This window comes from Neopsephotus bourkii, unplaced genomic scaffold (genome assembly GCF_033783945.1).
Source record: "Neopsephotus bourkii isolate Nb327-2 ecotype Australia unplaced genomic scaffold, CSIRO-AGI_Nbou_v1 NB_196, whole genome shotgun sequence".
Lineage (NCBI taxonomy): Eukaryota > Metazoa > Chordata > Aves > Psittaciformes > Psittacidae > Neopsephotus > Neopsephotus bourkii.
The window spans coordinates 277,478-291,608 of NW_026900709.1; the positions used below are offsets into that span (position 1 = coordinate 277,478).

The following is a 14,131-nucleotide window of genomic DNA, read 5'->3' on the forward strand; positions in this document are numbered from 1 at the left end:
CTGGGGTTTGGTTTTTTCTTAAGATTATGCCATTACCAACTTGTCTGAGGATTTATTGGCGCTTGCAGCAGTTTTAAGCATATTTTCTTCAGAGCTGAACTTTTAATAGTGTAATTTATTCTTGTTATGTTTCATGATGTTGATATTCTTGCTGTAAACCAAAAATTAGTGGCAACCTTACCTAAGGAGTTGTTTTTGCTGATTAAAGTGATATCCCCTTATCACCTGTTACTCATCTGTGGTTTTTTTTTTTTACTATTGAAAGGAGCAGGTTATTTTTAGGAACTGGAAGAGTAAAAAGCCCCTTACCAGAACTTTTTGGAAACTTGCTATGAGTTCCATATAGATTTTTCTGGTTCCTGGTATCTGTTTGATGTTGATATTTATAGCAAAACACTGCTGTCTGCTTGTCCTTAGAGTTTATGTGAATACCTCTCTCGCTTTGTCAGATCTACTGTATGAGAAATGGTTTACCTGTGGTCTGAAAGACTTCATGCTGTGTGGGGAAAAACACTCACTACAATGGTACTGGGCTTATACTGGTTGAGAGAGGAAAAAAATATTAGTGCATATGTGACTTTCATGTACCTTTGAGCTGTTTTAGGAGTTTTGGGGGAGCAGGGGCTGTGATGTCTGTTGGACCAGAGGAATGTTTCTAGCCTTTGGATAAGGGTGTTCCTACCTATCCCTTTCACAGAAGGAGAGTGAGTGTTTTGGAAGATGAGCTGCATTTTAGGGATGCGATTTTTAGCGGATTTGGTCTTTGTCAGACCACTTCTGTCTTCATTCTCACTTGGTTAGCCCCTTGGTGATGCCTCTGGTCCCTTCAGTCTCATGCCTCCCTCACTGCAGTCTGACAGTCCAGCAGAGTTATTGTTTGAGCTCTGCCCCATTCAGGATACCATCATCTCAACATCAAGGTATACTTTAGTAGTGGGGAGTATGAGAACGTTAGATGAAAGACCAGTTCATGACCAAATTTCCCCCCTCCTCTGTACATGTGAAAAAATACAAGAATTAATGTCAGATTTACTTCCAGCCAGAAACTAGGTCTGCCACTTGGTTCTGGCTAATTAATGTTTATGAAAATGCAGAGATTAATAAAACTTTAAAGTTTTTCAGTGGCTGAATGTTTTCTTTTGTACTCCATTTGTGCTTCTGTGCAGTTACAAAGCCCAAGCACAGGCAAAGAACTTTTAGCTGTCAGAAAGTTGTTCATTTTTGGTGAGGGTGTTTTTGAGGATCTTGAAGATGTATTTTTTCCTACAGAATTTCATAGCACTAAGTTCTCTTTAAATGCTGTTTGTGGTTTATAATTCTATAGACTATTATTACTTACAAACTCAAAAGAGACTTGTATTTTCATCACCAGGAATGGGACTGCTTGCTTCCTGAACATTAAGAAAGGATGCATGTGAATACAAGTTTGGGTCTGCACTGAATTTTGTTCATTGATGTGTCAACATATTTTTCTTTTGATTTTACTGTTTCATAGGAGAAGGGGTTGAGGGAAGTTAGTGTTTCAGTTACTCGTCATTTAAAAGGGAGTGCATCATGATATGACAGTGTTTATCTGGTTTTTGTTTTACCACTTCATATAGTCTTTTAGTATCATAATTTTCCTTCATTATGTCACATGTCAGATCAGGACAATAGTGTCCTGGTGTTTTGGTCTAACTCAGGAAAAGAAATTTCAAAGTTTCTCATCCTGCCTTCAGCAGTAACTTTGTAAGCGTAAGTTTCATTGCAAGTCAATGAATCACACATTCCTGTGTGCTACAGCCCTTTTGAAAACAGGGTTTTAGACATTTTGTTTTTCATTCTTTAAGAAATAGTATCCCATATGCTTGAAATGCTGGGGTCTGGGGGGGAAAAGAGTCTGAATCTTCAGGTCTTCTGAAGTTAAATTTGACTTTGTATGGAAACTGTATGTTGTGTGTGTTTGTGTGGGAAGGGGCAGGGTGGAATGAAGATTTTTATTAAAGGAAGTGCAAGGGTGCAAGTTGGGGGTTTCAGGAAGGTTTTGTTGGAAAAATTATTTGTTAAATGAAAAAGAAGTATGCCAAAAAAGGGTTCAGCCCAAGTAATTGTTATAGTCCATGCCATTTGAAGGGGCTGTCTGCAAGGGAGAATTGCTGAGGAATACCCTATTTTTAAAAGGAAATAGACAAATGAGAGCAGTTACTCTGGTGGTTTGTTTTACCCCCTTCAGAAGTACCCCTTCTCTTGGCTTGTCTGAGACAGCTCTAAATTTAGAAAACATATCAAACCACAACATTGTGAAGGAGCACACACAGGCATGTAAAGATGTCTGTGGAACCCTCAGTGGTGTTTCAGTATCCAGGGAACACTGCACCTGCTTGTGCTGGAAGCTGGAAGACTGCCACTCTTCATCCTTTGTTCAGCTTCCTTTGCTGCAGGAAGCATAGAAGACAGCAACTAACCTTATCGTTGATGTTAAATAATTACAGAGGAGATGATTTCACCTTCAAAACTTACCACCCTTGCACTCACCAGCCCAAATGCCTGGAACCACGACTGTGACCAAACCAACTAATTTCATTGCAACCCCTGCCATTTTGCAGTTTCCTTCTCACTCTGAGAAGCACCTCACCGTGAAAAGGAAGGGGTTAATGACAGTGAAGACAAAGGAGAAAGGAGGGTGTTTGCTTTCCCCACTGCTACTGTTTAAAGTTTGATATGGCATCTTAAATAACTTCCATGCCCCATGCCCATTTCACTGTTCAGACTGAGAATGTTGTGTTTCCCCCACCTGCGATACTTGGCTGTTATTTGTGGGTTGTATTATTATTATTACTTTTCTAAGCCTTTTCTCTCTATCTTTTTTTTTTCCTTTTTTTTTTTCCCCCTTTCAGTCTCTTTTCCCTCTGCCCCCAACAAAATAACATGATACAGCCCCAAATATCCCTGGTTTATACCTGTAAGAACTCTTCATGTTTTGTCAATTAACCATTTTGTGAAAATTACATGCAGGTTTGTATTTCCTAGTAGGGTTTTGTTTCTGGACAAAGCTGAAGAGAACTCCTAGGAGTAACGTGAAGAAACATTCCTTACATAGGTGTGTCTTCCTGAGTAATGAGTAATTAAGTGGTTTGGTCCACATTCCTATTCCCTAGTGTCTCTGATTGTTGCGACTACTTTACCCTTTCAAAACAAATGGTGTCGTAGGAAGACCTCCCCCTTTCTGCACAGGGCTGTACCATAATGGGATTTTCAGACTTGCCTTCTTTTTGGCTTCATTACCTGCTTCTAACAGACTGTTTTGTAACTCAGTTTCTTCTGCTGCTTTTGTGTGTTGAGCAGTGGCAGAAACAAAATCATATTCTAACAGAAAACCTATCTAGCATCCGTGATCAGAGAACAGCTTGCTTGCTCCTTAGAGCTTTATTTGTCTGTTTGAATATTGTGAACAATGATATCACAGGTATCAAAGCATAACTTTGCTCTTCTCCTGATAAGAAACTTATTAGTGCTGCTTACAAGTCTGGCATGACCCTCTTCTCCTGAGCCCAGCTGAGGAATTTGAAATTAGCCTTGTGGAATTCGAGTTGGTTTATTTTTTATTTTTTTAGTAACAAAATTTTATGGTTATTTAACCCATTCAGATCCAGATGGGATCAGAATCCAGATGGGATTTCAGAAAAGAAATCTTTTTTCTGGATCTGGGAGATTGATGAAGTTGTTCATATTAGAATTTAAGGGAATTTTAAAAACAGTTGCATGTAGCTAAGTGTTTCTTTCCTTGTGATAAGTGGAAGTAAACTGATTAAGTATTTTAATACTAGTTGTTCCCTATTTCACTTACATTTTTCTTTCTATTGATGTTTCATTGGAACTGAAATTATGAGCACACATTTGGCAAATACTGTCAATTTTTAGGTATGTACTCAATCTACCTTTATTAGGCCAAAGGTAGATTAATGGTAGTATGTCCTTGTCCATGCCAAAACCCCATGTTTAGTTATGCTGTCTTTTAAACAAAATAATTCAGTGGTGATCTTTAGAAATGTGGCTTAGTCAACAGCTTCATGATGTGCATGCAGTCTTTAGGAGATTCTCTATTCAGTAAGCCATCTCAAATATGCTACTTAGTAGTTTCTTGGATGAGGACAGGAATACACACATGCAGAAAAAGGGGTTCTGAAAAAAGGACGTGTTATAATCCCATTGTGGAGAACTGAAGTGATTGCTCAAGTGCTATGTAAGACAACTGCCAGAGATATCTAAGAGCTCTCTTTCCTCGAAACTGCTTTCTTCACTGACTGTAATAGTTCATGAAGAAGGTGAACATCCTAAACAAAGTTGTTCCATTGCTTATGTATCTGTAGTGTATGTAATAGGCTGCCTGTGTTTCTTGGGAAGGTAAACCTCTAAGCTAAACACGCTTACTTACCAGTTGCTGGAAAATTCAAAATTCTGATGTTCTTTGCTGTTTGTTACTTCATTTAAACTGAATTAAGTATTATAATTTCAACTGTTGACAGTCCTACTCTGTGCCTTCCCTGTGAGAACTACTTACTTGTGCGTTGGCAGCTTTTGATGAAATGCCCTCACAGGTGAGCTATTAACTGGAATTACTCCAGTAGCGCTATTGCCCATTCCAGGGAGGCTGCTGAAATAATTCCTAGGATTTCATAACCCTTAGTAGTGTGTTTGGGTTTCACTGACGTCTGTCCGCATCTTTCTGTGTAACACTGATGATACAGTGTAGGCAAACAGCAGGAATAGTTACAGGTGTATGCAAGGCTTCTTCAGTTTTTCTGTTAAAACCCACTGTGTAGTGTACCTAGTAGGTTGTTTCTTGACTTTGTATCAAAATAGCAAGGTGGAAAGTATATCCTACTACCTTTGCTTATGTCATTGCATCCTCCTTTCTGAACTGCTTAGCAAAATCTGTAAAAACCAAATGATCTGGTAAATGTACTTTAAAGAGCAAATGTTAGTTGGTTGCACATCTAGGGTACTACAGTTCAGGTAAACAGGGATTATTCCTTCATTCTTACAGGATTATATTGAGAAGTAGTCCTACCACATCAGTGATTATTTGAAAATAAAATGAAGTTGTTTTTTAGCTGCAGTTGCCCTTGTGTTCTAATCTGTAAAATATCAAGTGTTTACATGGTCATTGGTATATATTTAGTTTAATTGGTATTGAACTCTAAAGAGGGGGACAAGCACCACAAAAAGTCTTCATGAGCTGTATAAAGTATCTTAAACAAGTTAGTCATCTTGATACTGACATTTGAAATACTGGTTTAAGTTTGTGTTTATTCAAAGCAAAGATAGTGTAACTGATTTCAAAGATAATCTGATACCAAGTGCTTTTATTTTCTGCCTTTTTTTTATTTTTTTCTTTCTTTGAGTGGACTGCTTTGAGAGCAGAGCAGGGGCACTGATACAGCTTTTGCCTTGAAGATCTGAACAGAATGGAAAGGAGTGGTGGGGGTAGTATACTAACAAATGGGATGAGTTTGAACAACATTGGATGTGTTGTGTCTAATTTGTTTTGCTGAGAAATGTTGGTAAGGAATAAAATCTTTTGGATCAGAAGTTAAGATAAAAATTTGAGCTTATTGGTGGTTTTAAGTGAAGAAAATACAGCAATTATTGTGTGATCTGTTGTAGTTGGAGCAAGGAGGTACTATTGAATCCCTGAGTGAAGTCTTTATATCGTGATTTTTTTTTTTCAATGTCAAGCCCACATGAAGATGACAGCATAGGTTGAAATAATCTGACAGCCTAAATGACACAAAATAGGGTAGTGCAAATGTGAACTGAATGTTTTTATGAAGTCTTGTAGTCAGCATTCATTTCAAAGCTTCCTTCCCAGCCTATCTGTGGGTAGTATTTCTCTTCACATATAATACCATATGCTCTGTGTCTCTGAAATCTCGTTGAGAAGAGCTTCACAGATTTCTTTCTGTATGAAGTACCACTGGACATTTGAACATAAATCTTCTCAGTTCTGCAGTTTCTTTGTCAGCAAAGCACATCTAGCTTTTACTTCCCTGAATTATTTCAGAATTCTGAAGCTTATTTGCATTGTCTGTAATATGAAGATAATGAGCTTACTTCAAATACAGTAATGAACTTTTCTGTTTTCTTGTGTGTATTGTTCTGCAGGTTAAAGTGTGTGTGTGTGTGTGAGAAATCGAAAAAGCCAAGAACGTCTTTGAGTAGATTTTTCAACATGAATCGTGCTTTTAGCAGGAAGAAAGGTAAGTAATTTAGCTTATATTCCGTGGGAGATGTAAATGTCCTGTATAAATTCTTTAGAATATAAAGAATCATATAAGGAAGTAGTTATGAATAATCACACGTAATTAACTAGGTAAAAACAGTCAGCCTTCTCTGAGATGTACAGAGCAAAGCATTCTTGATAGATACTTGCAGAGCTTTATGGATTGTAAGGCTTAGGTTGAATTTCATAATATTTTCTTGATTGAGGCATCTGCTTGTATATATATATATATATATATATATATATGCACACTTTTTTCTTTTTTAACCCTGCACACTCCAGAGCATGTGCTGTAGGTTTTTAGAAGTTTTGAAGAGTTAGTGACTTCTGTATTTATTATATATATATATTAATGGGTTCTCAGTCTTGGGAAGCTACTTCAGAAAACTGTTTAATGTACTTAAGTATCTCATGCAGCAGAATAATTCTTAGTTTTTAGAAGCTGTTCCGAATTTGTAGCAATCTTCAAATTGTATGCCTTCCAAAAGAATATCAGACCACTAAATATTTAATTATGTATGTTTCTCTTCTGGCCTGCTTTATTCTCTTTTCGTGGTCTGTTTATGATAAAATATAAGCTGAGGTTTTTTAGATGGAGCATTTAGCCCAACCAGAAAAAGGCATTACAAAAAAAGCTGTCAGATGTGATGAAATGCAATTATTGCGGATCTTAAAAATGATCCAGAACTTGAGCAACCAGGAGATTTAAATACTGTCATCCATTAATTTTATTCATGGTATTTACTCATGAAATTTACTTATGTTATTTCCATTCTTGTATCCTAGGAAAAATGCAAATTTTAGTTAAGCACTTGTCAAGGATAAGTGCAAATTGCGTATTTTTCATGCCAACTGAAGTTGGGAAAAACTTGGCAGTATTAGTATTCATCTCCAATAACTGTATTTAAGAACAGGTTCAAACACATTCATTTGATGAAATTATTTTATTGTATTTCCTGGTTTTACTCCCAGAACTCAGGGATACCACAGTTTTCGTGCCTGTGTTTGGTGGGTGGTGTATGGGTTTCTTCTGTGCACAAGAGCATGGATATTTTGAGGAGTTAACTGAGTGCTGTGGCTTCACTAGCATCTCTCTCTCTAAATCCAAATTAGTCTCCTGGTGACTGTGCTGGTGGGGTTTGTGGTAATTACAAGTTTGTATTGGTCTGTTGCCCTAGAACTACATGAACGGCAGTCTTAAAGATACAGGATTGTGAGGGGAATTTAAACAAATACAAGTACTTTCATAAAAGCCAAAGGTTATGTGAATTATGCAGATTTCTGGAGTAAGTGTCCCCTAATTTCCATGGTCACACTCAGTCTATACTAGACTTTTAATACAATGCATACAGAGAAAATAGTAGTGCCATATCTTCTTGAACCAGGTTAGCTGGTGGCTGGAATGGCTTGGATTGTGTTGTACTTGAAGAGCTCTGTACTTGAAGAGCTCTGTTCTTGCACCATCACCTGATTCAAGCAACAAAACTTTCCTTCCAGGCGTTCAGGAAATTATTTCATCATTGGCAGACATCGGTAGACAAACCAAGAAGAGAAGCACTAAACTCAGGCTTTCTTGATTTTTTATTATTTTTTATTTAACTGTTGGGGGCTGGATAGCAACCTGTGCTTTCATGACCAAGTTGCAAAGGAAATGTGAGTTGCTAGGATAGAAAGGAAGCGAGATCTTTTTTAAATTAACCCCGATTCTTTAAAGAAAAAAGTTCCTCATAGATATGATGTGACATGATTGTTTATGTGCATTGAGTCTGTGTTATGGGAAAAGCAGGTTTGTCCTAAATCAGAGTAGAGCACAGACTCCATTTTGGATATTACCAGTAATGCATTTTGCAGCAGAAATTTGTGCTACAGCTGTCATATCTAGAGCAAGTACTCAATGCTATGATTTGGGCATGAAACAGCCACTTCAACTGAGGTGTACTGAGTGCTCTCACCTTAAAAACAGCTAGTAGTCGCCTGTCTTGACTGCCTGAGATTAAGCACAAACCAGGACTTCTAACTGGATAGTTAATGTTTGTATTATAGATGTCATTATTTTTATTTGTTTGATAGTAATTTTAGTTAATACACTTCAATCTCAAATTGAATAAATTCAGGCTGTTCATCTTTCATCCTAATAATGACTATGAAAAATACAGGAAAATGAAGTTTAAGCAAAATCAGTTTGTTTCAGGGAGCACTTACATAAGTAATAATAAATGGAATCTTTTAGCAGATAAGAGTTGTGATAGCTATTCTCATCAATTAGCCATAAGCTAATAAAACAAGGAAACAAACTTTATGAACTAATAAATCTATTTAGCATTTGCTAAAGTTGCATGTTTAGAAACGAAAAAGCTTAGTACCTGTTTGAAGTAAAATAGCCTTTGTCTTGACTTCAGTACAGGTTGGCTGGACTACCAGTTACATGTGTTAAGAAGAAATCTCTGTCGCAGAAATCTGACTATACAAACCCATTTGTTTCATTTATCAGTGAATGCAGTATACTCTATTGATAAAGCTTATACAGATTTATTTTTTTTTTAAGGATCTCCCACAAAGCCAAATTGAAGAACAAGTGTTGTTATGTATGTTCTTGCTGATTACTTATTATGACAAAGCTTGTGAAAACATTGATGTATCTATCACAATATAAGTAGCTTGCTTTTTTATGTGAACCATGTTGGGTCATGTTTTCTTGAAGGGTCCTCTTAATTTTACCTTCAAAGTCAGGTGTGGTAGTATGTTCTTTGAAATGTTGCAGTGCAAAAATCTTAGTGCAGATCACAGTCTGTTCATCTTGAAATATGTTTGTATCTTGATAAATTCAGTCTCTCTTTTAAGCAATTTAGGGTTATTAATGTAATTCTCCTGTAAAAGATCTTTGTTAATGCTATATTTTAATGTAATTTTTCCTCATTATTAGTGTATTGACATCTAAACTGATTTGGGTATTTGTCCTTAATTTGTATGCGATTGTGTGTATGGGTAATATGTATACACAAAACAGAAAGTATTAATCATGGGATTTTTTATTTGGTTTGCTTATTTTATTTTAGGGAAGGGAGGTGCTTCTCACAGATGAGTTTGGCATATTTTACTGATTCGATGGCTTTGCATTCAAAACCATTAGTATAAGAACTGGTGCATAGAAGTAAACAAAAATTAACTAGTGTTTATTACTACTACTAGTGGCTTTTCCTCACCAGAAAGGGGTAGACCTACTTTTCCTTTTAGGAAGAGACATTTCTAAATATGGAATGACTGTAATCCAAACCTGCTGGAGTTAAAAGAGTGAAGCTACTGAAGTGTCTCAAAATAGAGATAAAAATGTAGGTATATAGGTCTACTTTGGGCTAACTTTAGTACTGAATTACAATGTATGAAATCCAGTGAACTTCACTGGGATTGTGGAGAGTGTAAATCACAGTTGAATTTAGTTCATTCTTTATTACACACTAATTGTCCTCCTTCACCACAAAATAAATGTCAGCCTTAGTTTATGTATGGCATTAAGTTCAATGCCAAAGCTGCAGTTGTATCCAGGAATCTGAATTTTTTTGAATATTTTTATTCCATATGATTTCAGTTTGTAAGGTTGGTAATTGATGCCACATAATCAGCTCATGAGATGTAGATAGTGTTCATGATGCTAAATGGAATACATTGAAATAATAGTCTGTCATAAATCATTAAATTTCAGCAATAACTTTTCTGTGCAATGGCTTTTTATGAGTCTCATTTATGGAAGATGCATTTAATGGGCAGGGCCTGACAAAAAAATTGCAATCAAAGATTATAGGATGCTCTTTTATGGGTATGGACTGGCTATAATACAAATTTCATTGTCAAATTATGCTGCATTCCAGAGATTGCAAATGTTTTAGTTTATATTTCTTTTTTTTTTTTAATTAGACAACAGAAGGGTGAAGGGGGTAAGTTTAGTCCTAAAGCAAATATTTTCATTCTGTCAGGGAGAATATTTCACATTAGTGATTTAAACAAACAGGCTGTTCTATGCTGGACTTCCACCTTAACAGTAATGATAAAAAACATGAAGGAGGAGTAGGTACTCATACACCTTAAAGGCATATAAGTAGTCACAATCTTTGTCATTGCATTCTTTAGATATTTTTGTCATGACACACTAACTTTTCATAAAAGAGCTTATCACCTTCCAGAAAAAAAAAAAAAAAGCTCTAAATATCCTCATCCTCCCTCATCCCCAAAATGCTGCTGCTTGATTGTTTGTAGGATTTCTTTAAATATTTTTTTTTTTTTCAAGAGTAAATGTTGAGAGGAAAGAAGGGTACTTTTTTGTATACTAAATATTGTATTCAGTTGGTCTCACTTCACACAAAAAAATAATTAGATTAATATTTTTATAATACAAAGAGGGTTTATCTGTTCCAAATACTGCGCCTTGGGCTTCAGAAGAGGAGTTCATGTGAAAAGCCGATATTCAGTGACCAAGTGCCTCTTTTGGATTGTGCATTTGTCTCTGCGTGTACTTGTGTGCAGCTGTGTGTGTATTTATATTCTGAAAGCAGAAGGAACAAATCTTATTGTTTAGGAAAGAGATGATTACAGCATGTATTTAGAGGGTGCATAGTTACAAATGAGGAGTATGTTTTGGAAACTTTTTTTTCTCTGTAAGATTCATATTGAGTCTGCACAGATAATTTAGCCTAATACCAAATAATAAAGCCTGATTTTTCTTTCCTTTCTGTTAACATAAGAATGGGAGAGTAATATCTTGTTGACTGTTTTATCTGCATTATTTTTGGAAGGATATTGCAGAAATAATCTTATCTGTCGCCTGCTTTAAAGAATATTCTAGACAAGTTAACAATCATATTTACCACAATAACTCTTTGTTGCTTCTGCAAAACCTAAGGAGCTCCTTTCAAGAACATATATGCAGTGCTTAACCATAAAGCACTGAAAACTGACTTTAGAATGGGAACAGCATTGAAGGAGCCTTAAGCTTTTTAGTTTCTATCCTACTAAAATTTATACAGCCTAATTTACAGAATGCTAAGTGATTTGCGTGGCAGCTTGGCAAACGTCTTTTGAGATATTAAATTTTTAAAGTGAGCTGTTCCGAGTGTACAATGTAGAGTTCTTGTCCAAGTGTACTATTGCAAGTAACTTTACAAACTACAACCTAAATGCCTGAATTACATAAGTACTCTGCGGGTTAACTGAATAAACATCTAACTAATGACGAGATGTGTTATTCTGTGTGAAATAAATTTGGATGTGTACCAACCATACCTTGACTGGAATCACAATGACTGCCTTGTTTTAAAGCGCTTTGTCTTATAAAGCTGCTGGAAGATTGCAAAGAACATGCAAGATATATGACTTGGGAAAATAATATTTTGAGAAAACAAATTCTTTAGGTACTTAAAAGGATGTACCATAGCAAGAGGAAGCTACAGGTACACATACTGTAGTTGTTCTGAGTTGTTGCTTCTACTTATTTCTTCTCTTCCCAGTTTATTGGCATTAAAAAAAAAAAAAAATCTAATTAAATTTTTCTATTACCTTTTTTTTTTTGATCATCCTGAATTAGGCAAATAAAATTCTACTTTAACTCCACCAAATTCCAATTTCCGTTCCTTTTCCTTTGTTTTGCCCTACTGAAGTGACACATGTAATGTTCTTACTTTAAGAGTTTGAAATTCTTCTAAAACTTACCTTTAAAGAATTTTTTACAAGACTAATTGATACTTTTCCAAACTTATAGTTATATGGGAACAGCTGACTGAACTGACTCCAAATGTGAAAGGTGGGGTTGGAGGTTTTATCCTTACACACTTCTCAGTTGAAAGCATTTGTAAATATGGTCACTTAAATAAATTATGCTATACCAGTAATCTCTTTTTCAACTTCAAGTAGAGCCTTTTATCAAAGACACAATGTAGTTCTTCTTGTGGGAAGAAGAGGTACAGTTTAAATAGCTCAGATTTTTTTTTTCCTTCTTTTTCCCTTTGATTTAGGAAGCAAAAGTTCACAGTATCACAGTATCACAGTATGTTAGAGATTGGAAGGGACCTCAAAAGATCATCTAGTCCAATCCCCCTGCCGGAGCAGGAACACCTAGATAAGGTTACACAGGAACGTGTCCAGGCGGGTTTTGAATGTCTCCAAAGAAGGAGATTCCACAACCTCCCTGGGCAGCCTGTTCCAGTGTTCCGTCACCCTCACTGAGAAGAAGTTTCTTCTCAGGTTTAAGTGGAACCTCTTGTGCTCCAATTTGTACCCATTACCCCTTGTCCTTTCATTGTTTGCCACTGAGAAGAGCCTGGCTCCATCCTCGTGACACTCCCCCTTTATATATTTATATACACTAATAAGGTCACCCCTCAATCTCCTCTTCTCCAAACTATAGAGACCCAGCTCCCTCAGTCTTTCCTCATAAGGGAGATGCTCCACTCCCTTAATCATCTTAGTTGCCCTGCGCTGGACTCTCTCCAGCAGGTCCCTGTCCTTCTTAAACTGAGGGGCCCAGAACTGCACACAATATTCCAGATGAGGTCTCACCAGGGCAGAGTAGAGGGGAAGGAGGACCTCTCTCGACCTACTAACCACCCCCCTTCTAATACAACCCAGGATGCCATTGGCCTTCTTGGCCACAAGGGCACAGTGTCGGCTCATGGTCACCCTGTCGTCCACCAGGACCCCCAGGTCCCTCTCCCCTACACTGCTCTCTAACAGGTCGTTCCCCAGCCTATACTGGAACCTGGGGTAAAGTAAGTTCTTAACATCAAAAAGTACAAAAGCAAGCGTTCGCTAATTGCTGGTTCGTTGCACTAATATATTATTTTGATCCTATCTTTCTTTCTTGTCAAAACTTACGTACTAGCATCCGTATCTTAAAAATATATACTATAAATGCATAGGTGGTGCAGTGAGTGTTGCTATTAGAGGAATTGCAAACACTTTTATTTTCTTAGGCTGACGACCATGCCAACCCAGTATTCTGTGATGTCGTTTTGCTGTTTTAGTAATCAGCTGTTTAAAACTGTTCATGAGGTCCTAAATATTGTGAGAGAAGGACATAGAAAGACAAAGCATTCTGTAAAGCTCGGTCTGTTCTAGGGAGATACAGCTTTGTTGTCTTGGCAAAGAATGAATAAGCCTGCAAAGAATAAATACGCCTCCAAAGAACATTTTATGCTTAGGGGTAAAAAAACCCAACAAAAATACCCCCAAAGTAATTATTTTTTCATTATATATATTGATGGGTATTTGCCTATACGTGCTTAGGGCAGAATCTGATTCATAATTTCACTTGCTTAATCATAGTAACATAGCAATAACTTTAATAAACTACTGCTATTTAGACACACAGATTGTACTCAGTCATTCCTCTAGAAGGTGATTGGAACAAATACTATAGCTGTATTACGGAAGAATATGGGTAGATTTATGTTTGTTAATAATGTTTAGGTATTCAGCTGAAAACTTTGGTAACATTAAGTCTCATGGCTTGGTGTATCGATTCATTCATTGCCTGCAGCAGTCAAGAAGATAGATTCTCCCTTGTCTGACTTAGCGTAATTGAGGTTTGGAAGTACCTGCCTGTTTCTGTTGTAGTGCAGGATAAAGGAAATTATTTGATAGATTCCGCATTGTGACGGTTTTCTTGGTTTATACAGAATTAGACAATCTAGAAAAAATGAAAGATGTAGATACATACTTACACACACTGAACAAATAAGCCATTTGTTCCTGAGGCATCAGTACCTACAGGTAGCACTGATCTCATGGGGTACTCTCCCCTTCAGGAGACTGTTACTAGGCTGATTGTCACATAAGATCTTTCGATAGCAGGGAGAAAAGACATCCATTAATGTCAGAGGT

The 14,131-nt window shown here is 36.6% G+C and overlaps 1 protein-coding gene across 11 annotated transcripts in view; it reads left to right on the forward strand.

Moving 5' to 3' along the window:
• Positions 1–14,131, forward strand: part of GULP1 (GULP PTB domain containing engulfment adaptor 1) — a 170,490-nt gene that overhangs the window by 83,213 nt on the left and 73,146 nt on the right. For all 11 annotated transcript variants that reach the window (XM_061376078.1, XM_061376004.1, XM_061376051.1 and 8 more), the window contains one exon: positions 6,145–6,239. In XM_061376078.1, the coding sequence (XP_061232062.1) occupies positions 6,212–6,239 (28 nt within the window). In that variant the 5' untranslated portion in view covers positions 6,145–6,211. The remainder of the gene's footprint in view (positions 1–6,144; positions 6,240–14,131) is intronic.